The sequence below is a fragment of the Neodiprion fabricii genome, chromosome 5 (assembly GCF_021155785.1).
Source record: "Neodiprion fabricii isolate iyNeoFabr1 chromosome 5, iyNeoFabr1.1, whole genome shotgun sequence".
In the NCBI taxonomy this organism is placed as follows: Eukaryota; Metazoa; Arthropoda; class Insecta; order Hymenoptera; family Diprionidae; genus Neodiprion; species Neodiprion fabricii.
The window spans coordinates 25312245-25333597 of NC_060243.1; the positions used below are offsets into that span (position 1 = coordinate 25312245).

A 21353-nucleotide genomic window follows, 5' to 3' on the forward strand; every position below is an offset into this window, starting at 1 on the left:
CCATGAAAATTATACTTCATTTGCCTTGAATGGAGCAGTTTATTCATCAATAACAAGTTCGGTGAAAAATATTACTGTATTATCTTTTTTCACTTTCGCGAAATGCAGGTGATATTTAAAAATGATGAAATTGAACGTTTTTGGCGCACTTGTGTGTACACCTATATTTTTAATTAGGTAACATGTGAGTCAGTGTACATCGTCTGCAGTCTACAGCGTGAATAATTAAACTAAAGATGCTCACTGAAACGATACATTTTGTAATATTTGAATTCTGTTGAACTAGAAGGCTGAAACTTTCCATGTAAACGGAATATCAGCTTCAAGACAATTCACATCTTCACTCTATCCTCAATCTTTGAGTCAACTGATAAAACTTTTATAATAGGAAACAAGGATATTTTCACCAAAAACACTATGCAATAGTGGATTTCATAGTCTTCCTCATATATATGACATTCAATTGAGAAAAGCGTACAAAAATCTCCCGACTAAACCTCTAGCGTCCATATGGATGAATCTGTGAAGCTGCTTTAATGTTGGTCTTGATTGCGCTTGGAGCTTTTCCCATTTGGCCCACTGCAAAATATTAAATGTACACAGTTCTTGTTAATCAGTGTGGAATTTATCCTTAAAACAATAGCAAACAAAGTAAATTTGTTTATCCAAAATACTGTTTCTTTATCAGGATTTGAACTACATTCAACAATTCCAAGAGTAATCTGAAGCGCGCAATAGAAGTAATGTTTACACTGTGCACCTCCTATTTGTCCTTGCCCAGCAGCTTGTGCCTGGCCACCAGATCTCCCAGCCATTATACCCGGTGGTCCTGGACTCACTCTGGACTGAGCCATCGGTCCAGAATCAGACTAAAGAAAACAATTGTTATTAGGGCAAAATATCAGTGACTATTGCATCGCTAACATGATAATAAATAAGTGCCCACTATGGATGAGATAGGTTTGTGATGAGTGATCAGTAATTACCTTAAGGCCTTTACCCATGCCAATTGCAGCAACTAAGGTGTGAGTATCTGCGGAACTGCTAGTTTGTACCTGGGCAGCTCTGGCACCAGCTTCGCCCTCCCATTCTTCTCGGGCCTTGTATGCGATGTCCCATACATGACTAACTACCTTGTTGTACTGTGCTACTTGTTTCTGAAAGTCAATTATCTTACTGTTAGTACCGACGATTTAGCGTCTGCTGGTGGTGAGTTCCAATCGCCAGATAGACCGATTACTTGGAGGACATCGAGCTGATAAAAGGTTGCCAATCACAGCTTGCGTTACCGATTTGATAATCTGCTTTATCGGTGACATCGGTCTAGAGCGAATGGAACAAAAATGAAATCTCTGACCAACTATGGTTAGTGGCTTACATTGGAATCCTACTTGTTGTTTAGTTTGCATATCAACAGAGAAATAGAATAACCTCTGTAGTTTTTGTGGTCAATGTATTATATTCTCGATACAAACTCGTCAAGATAATTTTACGAACTAGCAGCTTCCGAAAGATTTTCAGATTACACAATTGTTTTCATTAATTACACGAATATCAGCAAATATTTTTTCATGTGAAATAGAACTGTGAGCAAGGGGAGCAGAGTGATCGACAAAAGCGCAAAGGAAGTCGAAACAGCAAAGAATTTGCATACATCTGTACTCAGAATGAATAAATTTACCTGTGATGCTTCGAAAGTGAGATTGGAAGCCTTGAGCTCTAGGTGATTCATCTTCTGTTCAGCCATCGGCTCCGGTTTTGTTCTCAAATAGTCTGGTACCAAATCATGAGCGAATGTTGATATTCTACCTTCTGTCATTCGGAGCAGATCCTCATCCTTTTCTGGACTCAAGAGGAGTGGCAATATCGTGAAATTTCTCATATTTGGTGCCTTATCGTGGCCAAGAATTTTCGAAAGACTCGTCAGCTGCGGATCAACAACGTTTACAATTGTTTATTATTCGTTATCTCGGCTGAAAGTGATCATTGAAATTCAACCTACTACTTACATGACCCGAAATAATAGCGAAGTTATCGAGAAAATTTGGCCAGTTCAGCGTCTCATATTCGTGCTCCAGTTTGTAAAGCATTCCGGCGATTGCAGATTTTAGATCACTTACTCGCAGAATGATTGCCTCCAGAGCAGAGTCCAACTGTTTTTCTTCTCTTTGCATTTCTACAGAGGACTTGAACTTCGATGATTGGATTAATTATTACAATTTACCGCCGCTGTCAGCGTTTAGACGTACGTATCTTGGTCAGAATCATTCGAATCACTGACCTGTACACTAGAATTTCCGGATAGAACAGCTGATCGTGCTTTCGAGATGGTGTCGACATCTATGCTCAAGTAGTCGCAGCGTGGAACTAAATGTCGCTCATGCGTCAAATTTAAAGTTAGTATCTATTAGCTCCTGATTTGTATTTTCTTCTTGAGTGCAAACAACATGATTATCTATCATAAAAGTAGAATTTTCAATTCTCTTACTTATCCAAAGTTTTTTAAACCGAGACTCAGTTTTTCCCGAAGGTATCACTTATTTCAAGTTAATTTTGCGACCATTCATTACAAAAAATATAAAATCTGTTTACTCTTGTATATCACAATAAATCGTTTTTTTTTTACCTTTAGAGAGCATTGACAATAATACGGAAGAATATAAAAATCTTGCAAATCCGTATGGTGCTGTTATAGTTCATAGTAATGTAGATGAAACTAAAACATAAGGGTTCATTTAATCTCAAATACAATATTTACTTTGTTTTTATTTTTTAAATCATATATAATCATGGGATAATAATTGTTTCCAATTACAATTGATGCAAATTTGATTAGAATAATGGTAAATTACTTGTGTTCTTGTTATCATTATTATATTATGTAGAACTATTTCAATTAATCTTTCTCTTCGTTTGTATACGCGTATATAGAGTGGTTCTCCCCGTAGAGTTTTTCAGATTGAATGTATGTTGATACGCTTTGTAATTACACAAGTGATAAAATATACATAACAATTGTTTACACTGTTGGTCAACTTTGGCTACATATATTGTGTGTATCTACTTACGCGTTTATATGCATGAATTTCGTTTTAAATCGTCATATCTTATGTCAATATCGTCGCATCCTCCCTTGCGACAGACTCGAATTGATATTAAATAGTTACAGGTGTAACGTAAATGGCTGCTTTTTTTCACAGGGTGAATTTTAAAATGCCATCCAGAAATGAATAACTATGTTACGATGATAGTCAAATGAGACTGTTACGTATATTTTTCTGCCAATTAGTATAACCATGGTTATACGTATCATTGATTTCTTTGTGTACTTGAATGAATAATTTAACCACACAATATTATACTTTCACCCAGACGTTGACTATACCAAATTTTACCACACCCCTGCACCTGTAACGAAACAATTATCATTTTATCATCAAACCCGTTTTTACGGCGTACACAAGTAAACCATTATCTATTATTATTATATTCACCAAATCGTACAAAACTTTACATAATATAGGCGCATAAATATTAATTATATTCTCTGATATAACCAGACAACCCACATTGAAATCATTGTTATAACAAATACACTCTTTGAGATTTAATAATCTTTTGCACCCAATTGTCATTTTTTCACCCTCACATAATAATATTTATATAGCACATTCTGTTACCCCGTCCGTCGCTACATACATTAGATATCATAACATAACATACGCTCATATTATAATTATAATTGAAACGACGTAGTTATTACGTTTTCCTCGTGAACAGCTTGAATAATATTAATAACGGTAAAAATATCAACCATAATCATGACTACGATAAATAAGCGCAACGAGGCACAAAGTACTAGTCATCGGGGTATGTCGTTTTATTACAAATGTGTATGCTTTGATTTAAAAACAAATCTAAATGGTGTCTTTAGCAGGAGTATACATCAAGCAATTCAACACTAAATAAGATTTGTATAGAATAATTAGTAAAATTTGAATTTCTGAAGCATTCAAATTGGCAATATTTATCAATGGTATACCAGGTAAGGACACATGGTGATTGCAGCGTACCATCGAGTAACTTGAGGGATTACAATTTTGAAATTCTATTATCTTTGTGAGGAAATTCAGAGAAACTTACACATGCATTGTTTAAACTGCGTAACAGAAATAAAAAATCAACAATGGGATTCGAATTCATAATTAGAAATGTATAACGGTTGTTGGACAACAATAGACCGTCTCTTTAATGTTCAATGAAGAACTGCACACTTTTTGGTTCATCTGCTCTTGGGTTTCCTTCGTACATGTGTATCTGATTCGAGTATAATGTAAATATACATCGTAGTACGAAGAGCAGGTGAGAGCTACGTATATCTGTGTCAATTGGACACGGCTATAGTTTTTCACTTTCATATAATTTATTACTTCTGTTCAGCCACGCACCCATCACGCTGCACACGTGTCGTTTAAATACACACAATATTTACATGACGCGCGATGGGTCATGCAAATATTCGCGATACATATCAACACATACATTGTTTACTTTATCATCTATCTAATATTGTGAGATAGCTTATTATACGTATATAATATATCTATGTGGTTTGTTAATTAGTAATTACTTCACAGCAGTTTAGTTATGTATATTACGAATGATCAATTTGCAGAAATCCAAACGTACAACACACTCGCCAGTTATACACGCGTATACATAGGTATGTACATACATATAGGTATACATACAATAATGCACTATTATTACTATTACTACACATACGGGTGCTGTAATAAAAACAAACTTCACACTATGTATTCTCAACATTAAAATTTATAATTGTTATTTCCACACGTTTCTGCTTATAATCAAAAAGCACTTTGCTCAACAAATATTCAACACTCGAAGAATCAGATTCCTTTCTATACAGATGTATACATGTACAGGTAGGTATCTAAATACGAATATAATAGGGTTTATAAGAAAATAATCCGTACTATATATTTTTTTTTCCCCCTTCAACTACTCACGATGTATCGAAAATCTGAACAATTTCTCGTCAACAAATGATTTTGTTCGGTTTTTATAGAAAGTGTAGCGATGTTTAAAAAAATTTCCTTTACAGTAATGTGTATTATATATGGTATTAGATTGGGAAAAAAAAACTACAACAACAAAGTTACAGTCAATTGAAATTTCGACTGCGCCTTACAGTATGAAAAGTTTAATTGTACACTGTAAACAGCATAGTTGACAGGTAGAAGGTGGATCATCAATTTTTTGTGTTTGCTTAAAACACCTTAGTATATAAATATGTGTACACACATCCAATATATGTATGAATCAGAGCAACCGTGTTTGTCATATATTAGAATTTTGTACCATATGCTAAGTGTTATGTAATAATATTTTCTTTGATATTATCCATAGCTTATCATTTTCTCAAAATCACACTCAACTGTATTTATTCTTTACGCATGATGTTTCTAAATATATGTATATACCAGAGTAGACTGATTTAGACCCAAATTATCCACATACATTACTATATTATACCTTGACATATAATATCCATGCGTCTAGTTACTGCAAATTCGAACTTGACATTTTTATCAATTATACTGTAGTAGAACTGCAGATTTATAATCTATATACATATGAAGGTACTTTAGTATGTTTAGCAAATACCAAGCAAACAAGTATATTTACGATGTATACACACACCTGCAGATACTAGAGATCAAGATTTAATAAAGTTCTCTGTCAGCGATTCTCGACGAAGTCAAAATTTTACAGATAATATAATATATAGATGATAGATGTTGTATTGTATGCACGTATGTATGTATATAATGTGTACGCATATCAGAGAAGCATACTGTAATCTAAGCTATAACCATGGTCATGATCTATCGATAAATTCATTTTCAAATAGGTATAGATGCATATAGAACGCTACCTGACACACTCATTACATACCCTCGCCCCTATATATATACTAAAAGTGATTATACCCCCCTCGGCTGCTCCCTTACGCATCTAGATTGACAGCGTTAACCATGAAGTTACATCTGCACAACAGTGGTGATAGTGGTGGCATTAGGAAATCCAAGGGAGGTAGGTAGCCCACGATCGGAACCGTCTTTGCCCTCTCTCTATAGCAAGGCGGGTTGCTAATTTGAAAAAAAAGGTAGAAAAATAAAATAAAGAATAATTTTACTCATACTTGAGAAATGTATTTGACTTTTGATCCCGTTGCCCCGGATGGTTTTGCCAAGCCCCTTGCGAGGCGTTTGGATTATTTGGCCCAGGACCACCGCCTCCCGCTCCAGGATTTCCAGCATTACCATCGCCCCCTCCTCCCCCGCCACCCCCTGCTCCCCCAGCCCCGCCTCCCCCACCACCCCCCTGATTCATCCAGCTGAGAAAACCCGAGTTACCGGTATTACCAAGGGCATTATTCCCCGACGGCGGCTGACCCGGAGGTCCTGGTTGGTTAGAATATCCCTGATCGTTTCCCTGATTTTGAAGGTTTCCAATCAATCCCCACGATGCCTGATTCAGGGCAGCAGCAACGAGGGCTGGATTCATTGGAAGGGCGGAGAGGTTGAGACTACCCATTGCCAGGGGATTGGACATACCTCCGCCGCCACCTCCACCCCCGCCGTTGTTCTGACCAGTTATACCAAGTGCCTGGAGATTCGGCATATCAAGATTCCCGCGACTACCTGGATTGCTCCAACCGTTCGGCCCCATGTTGTTACCCGAATGACCCATATATCTGTTGCCCTGATAGTTTCCCTGCATGTTGCCATCGATAGGACCAGTCTGCATACCACCACTACCTCCTCCTACCCCCCCTCCTCCTCCGCCGCCGCCGCCACCGCCACCACCACTGCCTCCTCCTCTGCCACGCATGTTGGAGTTCATTTGATTATTGAAATTTCTATTATTGCTCTCCGATTTTGGTGCAGCGTTTGATACGTGGACCGAAACGCCCTTAATGATATGATCCTCGCCACAAAGAGATTGAGCAACCTCTGGATCAAGGAACGTGACAAAAGAAAAGGCGCGGAAAGGTTTTGGTATGAAAACGTCGGTCACTTCCCCAAATTTGGAGAAATATTCTCGCAGGTCGTCGGCAGTCAGGTCCTCTGTACATCGTCCCACGAATACCTTGCAGGGTACTTGTTGGATCATTCCCTCCTACACACAAACACACAATCAGTCGTACGTACGTACATGTATACAATATATTTATTTAAATCTATTTATGATGTAAGGTGATCAAACATCTCTCTTGCAAAAATGAAACAGCGCACTTGAAGTCGTTCTCAGTATAACCGGATTAGATTCTGATTATAATCTTATTTTTTGGACGCTCGTAATATAAATATGCATACGAGTACAGCTAAAGGAATAATTGTAGCATTTGAATCAAGTTATGAAATCGTTTATCAATGAAATGTGTTCATTAAATAACGAACTGTGTCCCTAAGCTAAGGACATTTAGTCTATGTTTTAAGCATTAATCAGTACATACAAAGTGCGAAAATTAAGTATTTCAAGAGTGGATGGGTAATCGCGGGTTTACATTCCATAAACTAATTGAATACATAATCGAATTTATCAGTATAAAGTAGAATGAACGATAACTGTCAGCATCGAAAAGCGAGAGAGAGAGAGAGAGAGAGAGAGAGAGAGAGAGAGAGAGAGAGAGAGAGAGAGAGAGAGAGAGAGAGAGAGAGAGAGAGAGAGAGAGAGAGAGAGAGAATATAGAGATAGTGAGAACAATTTACGGGGAGTTGGTGCACAGAATATGCACTTTTCTATAACATATCTATAATTCATACAATTTTACTAGTAACACACATGTGTATATTTTATTCAATCCACGCAGATACGATTTTATCATCCTTTGTTTGAGAGTGTATTGCAGAACAGACGATTTATCTAACTAACTAGTTTAACTCCTCGCATCATTACATTCGTAACGGAAAGAGGTATTCAATGGAAAAAAAAGTAATTGGAAAATGATGCATTTCTATACACTTGGCACTTTGTTAAAGAGGAAATATTGTGTATATGTCTATATCAGCTATAACTATACGTAAATCTACCGAATACACCTGTACAGTACTAGGGTCAGTATGTAGTCACCGTATGTATATATACGTGTGTGTGTATATATATATATATATGTATGTATTACAACATACAGAAAGTGATGACACAGTGAACGTTGCTAATCCACTCTGTGGTACTTGGATATATCTGTGTCACGAAAATCTCTGGCTGGACGATGCTTGTAGTATCGGTCATAGTAATTCTCTTTAATAATGTTGTACCTTCCTTCGAATCTGTTACTGCCATCTGAAATTGATCTGTACCGACTAGATGAATTGTTTCTCTCATCTGACGTAGATGTGTGCCTTGAACGCGCCACCTGCCCGTGATGATACTGATGGTAATGACGGTGTTGTCGTGGATAGTGGTGTCCTCTTGCATCTACCGTAGGAGATGAGGAGGATGAAGATGTTGCCGCCGTTGTAGAGTACCTGACATCTACATTAGAATCATTGCTGTTGTTGTATCTTGCCGTCTCGCTTGAAGGGTATAAGTACGACGTAGAGGAGAAAGTTGAGGGTCTCTCATAAACGAACGAATGATTATTACTATTACTGTTATTATTGTGATACTTTCCCCGATCGATATAATCGTTTGTTGCAATGCCAGATGAATAAACCTCAGAATATCTCGGATAATCTGGACCTGACTGGTGGTACGAATGTTGCATATGGTGTAAATGAGACGCCGATGATGGATTGTGAGTATTTCCTGTCGCTCTTGACTCGTAACTTGAACCGTCGTAACTGTGCGGAGGTGCTTGCTGTTGGGGCGTCCCTGTATTCGCTGTAGCAGTCATTGTCATCCCTGCTGATCCGTAAGACGAATACGACTTATCATAGAAACCTTCGTAATTTCCATAACCGTCATAACTCGTCTCTGTTTCGTAGTGCTTATCGTATTTTTCTTCATCACATGGATAATTCGGTGGGTATGAGGGGTATTGTGTGGGACGATAGTCATATGCTGTATCGCATCTGACGTTTGTGCAGGGAGGTACAGGTGTGGGTAGAGGTAGAGACATAGGCAAATGGGTTGGTAGATTCGGGGGTCCGTTGCCCTGTCCAGCCCCGCTTAGTCCTGTTGGATGGTTGTTCCTTGTTGTCATCGAGATAGTTCCCGTCACCGTCGATGCTGCAGAGTACGTCTTGGCATTAGACATGCGGCGATTCGTTGGTGTGTGGACCGGTATCGGACGATAGTACTCAGCGGGGTAGTTATTGCTCATATCATACTGACGCGCCATCATAATACCGTCAATATTCTGTAACCAGACACACCACCGCTCGACAATGTCTTCAACTGTTCTCATCGGGTAACTGCAGTCTGTGTGCGACGTTACAGTCATGCGACTATCGATAATACATTTCAACAACTGCAGATGTAATTCAGTGTCCACACATATGTTTATATTTCTATGCATGAAAGTATCGCACACTTCTGTATTTGCAGAGTGATGGGGTATTTCGTTTGGAATCAATGCGAAAAAAAATCGGCTATTTTTCAATGAGATTTTAACATTTGCAGAGAACTTGGAGGTTCAATCAATGATCAATGAACTGTACAGAGTCAACTCGGAACTCAGTTATAGAAACAAATCTGGAAGTTTGAATTATATATTCCAAAATGAATAAAACGTGAGTTGCCGCAATACTGAATACTCAATTCCCATACCAGTTAAAACTATATATAGGTGATTTTGCTGAAATACTACATATGCATAAATATATAAAGATATGTATTCATACAAGAACTGCTCTATCTTTCATAATAGGTATTAAGAAATAATTTAAATAATTACGAAGAAAAAGACCAACGTAGATAGCAAATCTGTATCGAACCATGAGGAAATAATAATTTCAAACTGTTGTTATGAGTTATGCCATGCTGATGTTTCTCGCGCAAGTAATTGGCACTTATTGAGAATTTAGATCAGTGAGGATATAATTCGTAAGCGCGACGTAAGTTGCTTAAAATGAATAACAGACATCACGAGCATATTAAACATTCATATTTGCACACACATACTGAGTCATACTTCAAACACATATTACATGTAATGTAACATTATTTCAAATAGCATATAATAGTAATGTCGTCTTATACAGCACGCACTGGTATACATAAATGTACTGTTATGATATATACTAAATATATATTGACGCCCTCTGCTGGATCTACTACTACCACCGTTCTCCATCATACAAATACTAAAGATTCTTTTTCACTCAGTTACTTTTAGTCATTAGACAATTTCAACAATAAAATCTGGAGAAACAAGAAAAGTGCCCATTGTCAGATTCAAACCATCCTTATATACTTGCATATATCCAATAATTTAGACACTCACAATTCACTATTACACACGTATCCATATAATACATTCACTGTTGCGTAAGAAGAAGAGGACACCAGAAGTGACTATAAAATTTCTTTTACAACAGTAGTTAATAATGTTATTTGTGCTAATAATTCATCGTTGCCCTCACTGCAGTCCTTTATCGTCATTATTAGCCACATTTCACATACTTGACCATTGTTTACAAAACTGTTATACCAAATAACGCTTATACTCACAACGAAAGCGCAAATTGTTACTTGAAATAAAGGGAGTATTTAGGATGGTCTCTCATACCTCTGCCTCTTCCAAATCCCCGAACAAGAATAATTCTATGATGTAAATAATAATTCATAATTCGATGCTAGTTTGCTTAATCACCCACGTTAGAAAACAATATTTTGCACTCAATATCAAGTCTTAGATATCACTTCACTGATCACTTTGCGTGTTACTTACATCCTAGTATAAGATTAACTCTCACACCGTCACGCTTACTCCCACTACACGCAGAACCAGCCACTCACGCAACTATCAAACTGTACAAAAGACTCTTGAGTATTCAATCGAAAATCGAACGTTATTCATACTTTGACAATGATTACTACAAAAACACAATATTCCCCATTCACATTTGCCATTTCTGCAGAAAGTACAATAATGAATTGGGTTCTTTACGCACATCACATTCTTTGAAAATGTAAAATGTAAACATCTAATGATTTATCTATTCCTGTCCACATCATATACCTATCAATTCAATCACACTTGACTGCATGTGTAGTAAAAGTTCTTACCTTGCTGTTTGGGACTTTAACGTCACACCACCTTCCATCAATCATGTGCCGCTGAGCGAGACACCGTAGCTGTGACTCATAACTTCCGAATCTGATGAATCCAAAGCCTTTACTTTGGCCGGATTTCGCGTCCTTCTTCACCTATTGAGGAAAATATTGAAAGAAGAAAATCAGATATTAAACGTTACAAAGAGATCGTAATGAATAATCAGAATTATACATGATAATAAATTAGGGTGTTTATGTAAGTAGGCCAACAAATTATTACAGTGGCAGGGGTGTTACAGGCACAACCAACACATATTACACGCGTTCTGTGTTAATTACATATACGAATGTATACATAATATCTAAGTCCACATACACTACCATCGGAATTTGATTTGAAATACTAAATGAATTTCAGCAACGCTCTGAAATCATATTGAAAGTGAAATAGGTTTGCATTCGTGACAAAACAGTTTTAATGATCGCTGACATCGATTTACAGGGAATGTGTTGAAGAGTTTTGAAGCAACAATGACATTGATATCGATAAGGACATCTGTAGTACGTAGACCACAGGGTGTTTATGGTCTACACTGACGGTAGAAATCATGGTAATAGGATAGTTGCAGCATAGTTGAAATTATTCAAGTGTTTCACACCATAATTATGTCACAGACAACATTGGTGTCAGGATCTTTGGTAGATATTTAAAAGTCAAAAGTTTGGGATATCTTTGTCACATATTAAGGCGGTTGAGAATCAATAGGCACTCTGAAATGGTAATAGAATTTTGCCCGGAGTACAAAAGTGTTGCACCTTCTCTCCTCACAGCAACAGCATCCATCATTTTCCCCTGGTTCACAGCCATACAAATGAAATATTGTGGCTATATTCCCATTTATTTATTCGACGTTTCTTTGAACAGTGTAAAATTTTCTTTTCCACCAACAATCCAACATCCCCAGCATCCTCTCTACCTCTCACTCTCAATCTTTCGCTTATTACCCAGCCCCACCCTCTTTCTCTCTCGCTCTCTCTCTCTTTCGCTCTATTTCCACTTAATTTTCTCGACTATCCATCTTCACATCCTTGGTTCATGTAGCTGCTCTGTAGTAGATTAAATTCTTGGCTGAGCAAATATCCAATTGGGCATTTTGTTGTACACAACTTGGCTAAGGTAAATTTTCGTACTCATATGCGTATCCAGTGTCAGAGCAGGATCACAGATATATCATGGCACCCCCGCAGCAGACACTCGACAACCGACAAACACGCTGAATATACATTCAAAACATGATTCGTGTGCATTCTTGCATAGTCACCCCCGTCTTTCGCAACATGTTCGGAGCTCGGTTCTCTGTTATCACTGTTCTGTGTGTGTTTACCGGTTCTTTATCAGCTCTCGAGAAGGTAGCAGCGGGATACATTGTTGGACATCCTCTATAGTATCTTGGCTCTTTATCCAAACTCCATTTGTTTTCAAAGAATCCATCGAAGGTTGTCCCAGGCCAAGATGAACGGTTAAACCCGAGTTCCCATTTTTTTCTCACCCCCTTCAGACTCTCGAGTTTAAATACGATTACGGTCAGTCGAAGGTTGCTTACCGTTCGAATAGACTAATATCTAAGGATGTGAAAATACATAGAACATTATGGCAGAGGCATACATAATACGGTAATTTGTAAATATTGTATGCGTTCAATGTTATACAACATATATACATATTCATGTAGCGCAAGGAAGCAAGTTCACATCTTCCGACAGTAGTGTATATTGGTACTCAAGGTAATCCGATATAATAACAATGATAATAATAATAACAACGGCGATGGGTGAGGATAAGAATAAAATTAGTAATAATGGTATCAATATAAACAATAACAGTGATGGTAATTATAGCATTATTAATTATGATGATACTGAAAGGGCTGGTTTAAAAACCATAAGTTTGATGCGTGCAATAATTTTAAGGTTTAAAAGATCATAGCAGAATGAATTGCGAGTCCCATGGCAATTTTTTCTCTGATTAATAAATGAAGCTGAATAATTATAGGAGCAAACAGAATCAACATGCAATTATTAGGGCATAAAGCGATGCACTATGGAAACTTGAAATAAAATCTATGTTACACTCTAACCTGACTATGGATAATTGGTAAAAAAAAAAAAGAGAATCATTGCTGCAACTTACTTGAGCCATCAGGACCTCGCCAAACGTCTCAAAGTATTCGCGCAAGTTTTGTTCAGTCGTTTTCCATGGAAGACCAAGAACAATTAGATCGGTGCAACGTAATTTTGTTTCCATTCGTTTCGTCTTTGCTGTTGAATTCTCTAAATTGTCGTCAGACTTGCGTTTGTTTTCTGCAAATCAATATCCGACTTACAATCGTACAGTGAAAATATTTTACTCCGTCTAACTCTACCTACGTGTACAATTAAAAGGCAACCATTCAATTTCTGGAAAAATGCATGGCAGAAGTATAGCTGCGATAGACTGTCTTTTCAGAACAAATTAAAACGTGGGTATGCCTCTATAATCAAAACTTACATACTAGGCTAGGGGTGATATGACCGGGAAGAGGGGGAGTGAGGGGTGGTGGTGGTGGTGGTGGAAGCGTAATTAGAAACGGAATACGTACCTTTTGGAAAAACGCAAAAATAGACTGCTTTTCCCCATCCATTTTCGGGGGGGTGTAAGCGACCTTCGACGAGCCTGACGCCTCGCATAGCCCGAGATTCGGGGTTGCGATACTTGAGGCCGCAAGTCCCGGGAAACTGAGCGGACAAGGTAGTCAGAAGCAACGTACTGTCGTCCTCCGTAGGCAATTCTATCGGCTCCTCACCCTCGTCCTCGGCTACTTGTATGTACGACGACATTTTCACAAATCTACAACCCGATTTTCTAACTCACAAGAAAAAGTAGCACAACAAACATACACACACACACCCCAAGCAACACTATTTCTCGATTCTCATCCTTCTCGTACTCTTCTTCGGTGCTGCTTGTGTAGACTGTGTAGAGTTCAGTCGATACCGGAAGTGGCCATTTTGTCCGTTGTCGTGTCGGGTTTCTTTCTGGGCGCTCTTGGCGCCCTCACCTGGCGCCTTATGAAATGCAAAGAGCATAGAGGTAAGAATCTTCGTGTGTACAGAAAGCAGTGTCACCAATCGCACGGTCAGGGCCGTATTTGTACAGTAATTTCGCCGGACGTACGGTCCAGTTGCTCGATATGTCCTCAAATTTCAAAGTATGGTCCACTTTCACCTTCAGTACGATCTGTTGCCACCAGAGGATTTGCAACGCTGACAGAAAGTGTAACGGACGAGCTGAAAGAAGTATATGTATCGTATGTTGGTTATAATCTGTCTCTCTCGCTCTACACCTGAGTGAGAGAGACAGAGTAACCCTAACATCTCTCTCTCTCTCTCTCTCTCACCTCTCTCATCACTTCGGCTGCATTTTTCGCGAGGTCGATGGGAGGAGGGGAGGGTAGCTTCCTCCATACATGTATAACCCATGCCACTGAAACATAATTTCAAGACCAATTGCCTGACTACAGGCGGGTAGATCACTAAGAGTATCTTCAGTTGCCTATCTGCGGGCGAGATCATTAAATGTCTTATGGTGCGCAAACTCGAAATGACAAGTTCTGTGACAGATTCGACTGAGCGCGAAATTTTCAAATTCAAATGTTTAAATATGAAAATAGCATTGTTATATTGGTACAATATTTGCGTGCAACGCGTGCAACTTTCACATTGCATCACTATTAGATACAGATAGATGTTTTTTTTTTCAATACAAAGATGAAAGGAGAAAGTTAGTAACTATTCTAAATTATTCTTATTTTTTTGTTGCATAATTCATGCCCATACATAGATAATATTTCTTGTAAAAATATAGGTTTTCATTGTTGTTCGTTAGTTATAATATCACGACTACGTAGAGTATCGGAACGCGAGGATAATAGTCGTGTCCTATCCGCGCGTCGTGACCCACGATTTCTTCGCAAGTATCGGCGAGAGTGCGGACTATTTTCGGGTAGCAGGACCTTGTTTATCTCGTGTGCAACTCCGTTTCGACTCAATATATCGCACCTAATAATTCTGGCATCATTAACCTGGAATTAAATTAACTTTAGTTTACGGAATCTTGAAAATATATAGATAATTAACCCGTTTTGTAATATGACCGATGAATTTTGAATAATAGTTGCAGCTAACCATTATTGTGTCGTTTTTTTTTACTATGTCAACTGTGCTCTGCTCTGTCTTAACGGCATACCGAAGATTTCGTTGGAATCCTCCCGAAACCATCATATTATTCACAACGTGATTCTTTAAAGTCTGAAAATAAAAAATATTTATACGAATAAAATGTAGGCAGAATTATTTACATCAAGTTTCATGAAAAAAAGCGTAATGCGTTTACGATTACTACAACACCCCAACAGGTATACACATATTACTTGAATGCATTAATTGTCAGCGTGTGAAATTTTCACCTTAGTTAAATATGTGGAATCGTTCATCAATCGGTCCAGCTTGGCCTGATCCAACTGTTCGAATGCTCTGTCTGATGGCACAAAGTAAGTGTAGGCTACGGTGGACTCCGACGGCCGTATGAATTCCTGAAACTCTGCTGGCTGAATTTCTAGAAGTTTGTCCATTGCTTGTAGCCAAATACTGAAATATTATTAGAATCATATGGGTATAATTGTTGGAGAAGTCATACGCGAAGAAATAAATGTGCTCTTTTTTAATAAGTTGACTACCTGAAATTTCCATTTGTTTTTAACACATCGTCCAGTGAATTATTATTGGTTCGAAGAACTTTATTAATCACGTGCAAAACTCCATTGCTCCCCTGTTTGTCTGCCTTTTCTATCACTGCATCCTCGATACCCACGCTACCGCGATAAACTTGAAAACGCAGTGGTGTCTTTTCATCAAGACTCATCACCACCTTTAAATATTTTTAAAACAAAATATCTCAAAGCAGTAGCTCTAGCAATAACAAGGATGATCAGTGCAAACAAACAATGCGAGTGTGTATATATAATGCAGCTGTAGTCTCACCTGATTATCGTAAATAGAATCTGTGGTATGTTTGCCAAAAACAGCATGATTGAGAACAAATTCCTTCGCCTTTTCGCGATCTGTTCCCATGTGCTTCAATTCTGCGTCAGGTATCGCTGCTGAAAAATAGTTTCAGGATGATTTCAGATGGTACGCATAAATGTAAGGTGTAAAATAATGTAGAAGAATAAAAAATTTATAACGCAGAAATTAAACATTTATTTAAAGGCAGTGTAAAAGAAAATCAAATCACGTATACGTACAATACATCGCCGCTTCAGAGGGTGCCAACAGAGTGTAAGAGTCAAAATTTTCGAAAGCGTCCTCTAATCCAGCATTTTTTACCACTTGCATAAAAGTACCGAGCTTTTCGTCTTTGGCTAACTCTGTGACAGTTTTGGCTGAAGGTAAGCGAAAAACCGCGAGTGGGTAAATCAATCTTATATGAATACATGAATGCTAATTACAATAGCACTTGACTCACCTCTGTCGGGCAAAAGTACGTCGTCGATGAGGTAAACAAGTCCATCCAGACCATGCAAAAAGTCCTGCCTCAACCTTTGGCCTTCAAGCGATCGCCCACGCGAAGTACAATCCAAAGTAAGTCTCTGTGGGCCAAGGGTTTTGGCATGATGTTCCGAAATAACTCCAGAGAGGCAAACAACGTGGGATATTACATGATTGGCAAGAAAAGCTGGATCAGCAAGGAAACAATCCAAAAATGTTAATAAAGTAGCAATAACAAGAAGCGTGTATGTCGTGTATATCAATCAAGTATGGTATACCAATTTATACCTTCCAAAGTATCCTTGTCCTCAAGAATCTTTCTCCAGCGACTCCATGGTATTTTTTGAAACGCTTCATCACTTGGCGCAAAGAACGTATGGGGCACATCACTGTTTTTAATACGTTCGACGATGGAGTTGGTATTATTCAGAGCCTTGGCAAGTACATTGAATCTTCCATCAGCAATAATCGCCTCGACAATGCCCATATTTTTATATCGATCTGGTATAAGAACACCGTCGATGATATGAACAACTCCATTCGTAGCTTGCTGATTTTTTCGTATAATTAACTCGCAGTTCACAGTCTCCATCTGAAGAAATGATCTCATACCTATACGTGCACACACAGATTAACATAAAACGTATTACATTAAGGTCTCCTATGATCTTACGCCGTTTGAATATTTGTTGATGCGTATTTTGTGCCTGGATAATTTCGAGTCGATTAATTTATCAGCTCCCCACTGATCAGACAAAAGTTTTCTATCGACAAAGTGGTGCATTGCCAGTTTTCTGTATTTTTCTGACGTGATTTTCTCCGGTTTGATGGCTCCGTATGTTTTAACATAAGCCTAGAAAGTGTCGAAGTTGTACTGTCTACTGTATAACATAATTGTCGTTATGTTCGCAAATCTTACTTATGAGATATAGAGGGACCTAAGATGATGCGATTACAGTTTAGTATGACTATGATAGTAGTAATGAGTTTCAAAATATCGTACGTCGAAAGCTTCATCACTAGGAGCAAATAGCGTCACCGTTAGTCCTTGTTTAAGTTCCGTAGCCACTCCGGTTTTTTCTAAAAAATCCGCAAACTTTCCAGCACCAGCATTTCTCGCTGTTTCCACGACATCCGTCAATGGCGATACTGAAAACATATTCGTGTACGAGATGTGATTCTTCATGTGTCAGATGAGGATATTTCACCGAATTTCTTTACCTCCTGTACATCCCAATTGGCCTGGCACCATCTCATATCCCTCACAACACTCGTACTTGATAATCCTGGGAAGAAAATAATAACAAGAGGTCGATAAGATTCCAGGCCAATTTTTTATAATTTTATGCAAAAGTGTCTGTGTTGGCAGTTTACAAGAAAACTATACGGTCCTGCATTATTGGATGACTTCTCTTTAAAATAATGAAATGGACTGCACTGTGGTTTTCAAATAAGAGAATTTCAAAATCTGATGTTATTTATTAAAATAAGATTTGTTCCATACTCTTTATTTCTTCTTCTCTAATTCACGAAAAACAAATGTAGTAGTTTTATAAAAATCTAGAACGACATAACGGGAGTTCTCTATAGGTGTAAGTATAGTAAATAATGTCTTTATCCAAAATAAATCTTTTTAAGAAATGTAATATTTAATATTACAGCTACTTATGAGTGTTGCAAAATTGCGATATACTAGACCACTTCCTGAATGTGACGCATCAAAACTCAAACACTTTTCCATATGTATAATCTACGCGCAACGCGTTGACGTTTTTTCTCTGAGATTGATGATTCAGAACTGTTGTGGGCAAGCATAGCAAACGTGGGCGATGCATCGAATAATTTCTTGAATATTTTTAGTAATACTTTCGGCCTAGGCCACTTATTTCAATTATTAAGTGATTAATCATGTAGTCAAATACGCGAGTTACAGGTATAGCTGTATACTAACGTTTCATTGCCACAGATTGTTCTTGGTCGCCAATACTTGCACTCGGTATAATAGTTCCTATTGGTACCAGGAACTTGTTCCACGACGCAAACGTTCGGTCTGAAATTTGCAACATCTACAAGTTATTAATTTTCATGGGCATGTTAAGCTAGTTACTGTTTCATTAAATATGTAATAATAGCTAATACAGAACAAGCCGGGAACAAAAAAAAGAGCAATTACGGTAACGTTTACCTAATAAATCCAAAGATACCTGTAAATGCCGGATGATTTACGGTGCACAATATTTCAATTTAATACAAATTGAAGAAAAGGTAGGATGAAAAAATTGGTTTCACTTGTAAATTAATACGGCTTTATCAGATTTTTGAAATTTTGCAATTGAATTTTCTTTCTCACCTGCCGTTTCAGAGAAGCCAACTTGAGCCAAAATTTAAATTCTCAAAGGGTACATCGTAATTTTTGGGATAAGTGTGGACGAAAACACATAAACTGCTGAATGATGAATGTCGAAAATATTTCTAGCTATAATTCGAAAATTTAAACCAAAACAGAAAAAATCAAGGTAATCCAAGTCTTGCACGTATACAACAATTTGTTCGATATGTCGAAAGATTTTGACACCGTTACGTAAATGATTCAGAACCATTATCTGTTCGCATTTGATGAACCGAGAGAACCTTATCTCATGTATATTTTCTTCCGACTTGATCCCTGTCTGAAATCAGTACCATTATGTGTACGAAAAATGGGTCGCCACAACTCCGATGCTTGTATATTATTGCTACAGCATACATACACGGATAGCTGGTGAAGGTTGAATCAATTTAGAAGAGTAAAATAATCAGAGCTAGTAAGGAATTATGCAAGGTATATGTTATATACGCTAGTGCATCTCAGTACGATTTCGTGAAAGAAGAAGCGAATTTGCGCTCTTCACATGGTTTTCACAGGCATTTTATCACCTCCAAATTGTGAAAAAAAATTGTCCGCACATTTGAGTTAGAATAAAATACACGGTCGCTGACGATTATGCGTATAAGTATGCGGCGTACACCAAGACGACCTGAAATCGGCAAATGACCCCTCGAGGCTTTCAACGATAAATAATGTCACGATTACTGACAATCATGTATTCCATCACGCCATTGTTATAGCGGCTCTTGTCCTAGTAGCCCGCATTAGTTTTAGCAATGTATTAAATAATGAATAAATTTGAAACGTTCATTAGCCCGGCACCGAGTGACGTACACGGAACACGTCACGTCAATTATAAGTAAATGAAAATACAGAACGCAGGATGTTTGAGGAAACAAAATTATATTCTGGACTTATGCATTTGCATTTACAAGTAAGAAATAAATTCTGACAGAAAAAATAATGAAACTGCCAAGTGGGAGTTGAAGGAATTATTTGGGAACGCGTTAGTAATACAAGTTCGTATTTGTCGGTAAATGATCATTACTTAAAAAGTTCTATGCATCATGTTCATGAATTATTTGTAAATTATATGCGAGGATGTTATTAAATCGGCGAATGATTTAACAACAAAGCATTTGGCTTACAATTACAAAATGAACATACCCTTGTTCTTGAGCAGCTTTGATGTTCCACCAGGGTATACTGGGATTGGCAGAAACCACGCCAACCGTTAATAAAAATGTAATTACATTCATGTTAGGCCGATTATTCAAAAAATCTTGATCTTGAATGTTCGAAGATCAGTTTCAAATTATAATTGAAAGTGAATTGAAATTTCTACAACCTGCAATATTACATTGTTTGTAAAGTAAAAATTCTGAGACGCAATTTGCGATTTCGGTACATCCGTCCGATGTCCGTTACGATACTGAACACACATGTGACATATTTCTACCAAATACCGAATGCTGAGTAACGATTAAATATAGTGAGATCAGTCCGAGTGCCGAATATGCCGCGTCAAGTCATAATGAAAGATCCAGATAGTGACAACAAGAAATTAGTACAACTAAGACTATGCTTGTTGGGTCAGTGTGTCGCATTTTTATGACAAAAAAGTAATACCAGGTTATATTCAATTCTAGGAACAAATTTGTATCTAAAAGTATGCAAGTGGTCCAGCACTTGGGGAGAAGCATAGCCTCTTCCCCTTATTAATTTGCCGCAACGAGATCACCCACAAATTTAGTATATCAGAAAGACCATTCGGCAACTCGTTAACCGGCATCGTGAATTGTACGACCTCAATTCGCCTGCGGATAAGCAATACGCATGGCGCGTAAACAATGCGTACGTTATGCTGCAGGCGTAGAAATATAAATGGCGAAAAATTATGCCGGCGACGTGGAGAGCACGGAATTTTTTTTTTTTACACTACATCAATTAGAACAAATAACCGGGTCACATGTAGGGTCTGTAATTATGTGCAATAAGCGGTTCGCGCAAGTATAGAGCTAGACAGGATATTTACACACTATGTAATAAACGCGGCAACATGCTTTGCAATAATGTAGTCAATCACATGTACGATACGGAAATTTACGCATTACGCGTACCAATCGATACATTTCACTTGATAATG

At 37.7% G+C, this 21353-nt stretch overlaps 3 protein-coding genes across 11 annotated transcripts; all 3 read right to left on the bottom strand.

Annotated features, from left to right (window-relative positions):
• Positions 1–133: 133 nt before the first annotated feature.
• On the bottom strand, positions 134–2512 carry LOC124183703 (mediator of RNA polymerase II transcription subunit 8). 2 transcript variants are annotated; one of them, XM_046572548.1, is made up of 6 exons: positions 2010–2512; positions 1682–1927; positions 1379–1387; positions 987–1157; positions 761–869; positions 134–579 (listed from the first exon to the last, which is right to left on the bottom strand). In XM_046572548.1, the coding sequence occupies exons 1-6, from the start codon at positions 2172–2174 to the stop codon at positions 500–502; spliced, it is 780 nt and encodes a 259-aa protein (XP_046428504.1). In that variant the 5' UTR covers positions 2175–2512; the 3' UTR covers positions 134–499. The 2 variants fall into 2 exon arrangements, with proteins under 2 accessions (XP_046428504.1, XP_046428505.1); XM_046572549.1 differs by lacking the exon at positions 1379–1387 and having other exon boundaries at positions 2010–2499.
• Positions 2513–5016: 2504 nt separating this feature from the next.
• Positions 5017–14365, bottom strand: LOC124183697 (TAR DNA-binding protein 43-like). Of its 4 annotated transcripts, XM_046572532.1 has the most exons (6): positions 14201–14365; positions 13893–14140; positions 13445–13614; positions 11266–11406; positions 8352–9394; positions 7067–7209 (listed from the first exon to the last, which is right to left on the bottom strand). In XM_046572532.1, the coding sequence occupies exons 2-6, from the start codon at positions 14128–14130 to the stop codon at positions 7200–7202; spliced, it is 1602 nt and encodes a 533-aa protein (XP_046428488.1). In that variant the 5' UTR covers positions 14131–14140; positions 14201–14365; the 3' UTR covers positions 7067–7199. The 4 variants fall into 4 exon arrangements, with proteins under 4 accessions (XP_046428489.1, XP_046428488.1, XP_046428487.1 ...); XM_046572531.1 differs by having other exon boundaries at positions 13893–14363; XM_046572535.1 differs by lacking the exons at positions 13893–14140; positions 14201–14365 and adding an exon at positions 12639–12876 and having other exon boundaries at positions 13445–13580.
• A 581-nt stretch (positions 14366–14946) lies between these two features.
• LOC124183808 (transforming growth factor-beta-induced protein ig-h3) lies at positions 14947–20910 on the bottom strand. Of its 5 annotated transcripts, none has more exons than XM_046572831.1 (13): positions 20375–20788; positions 18791–18889; positions 18061–18125; positions 17843–17988; positions 17513–17692; positions 17128–17431; positions 16817–17026; positions 16596–16733; positions 16333–16448; positions 16029–16219; positions 15759–15939; positions 15478–15600; positions 14947–15374 (listed from the first exon to the last, which is right to left on the bottom strand). In XM_046572831.1, exons 1-13 carry the CDS (start codon positions 20464–20466, stop codon positions 15162–15164), a joined length of 2058 nt encoding a protein of 685 aa, XP_046428787.1. In that variant the 5' UTR covers positions 20467–20788; the 3' UTR covers positions 14947–15161. The 5 variants fall into 5 exon arrangements, with proteins under 5 accessions (XP_046428787.1, XP_046428786.1, XP_046428791.1 ...); XM_046572830.1 differs by having other exon boundaries at positions 16333–16451; positions 20375–20786; XM_046572835.1 differs by lacking the exon at positions 20375–20788 and adding an exon at positions 19190–19349 and having other exon boundaries at positions 16333–16451.
• Positions 20911–21353: the final 443 nt, after the last annotated feature.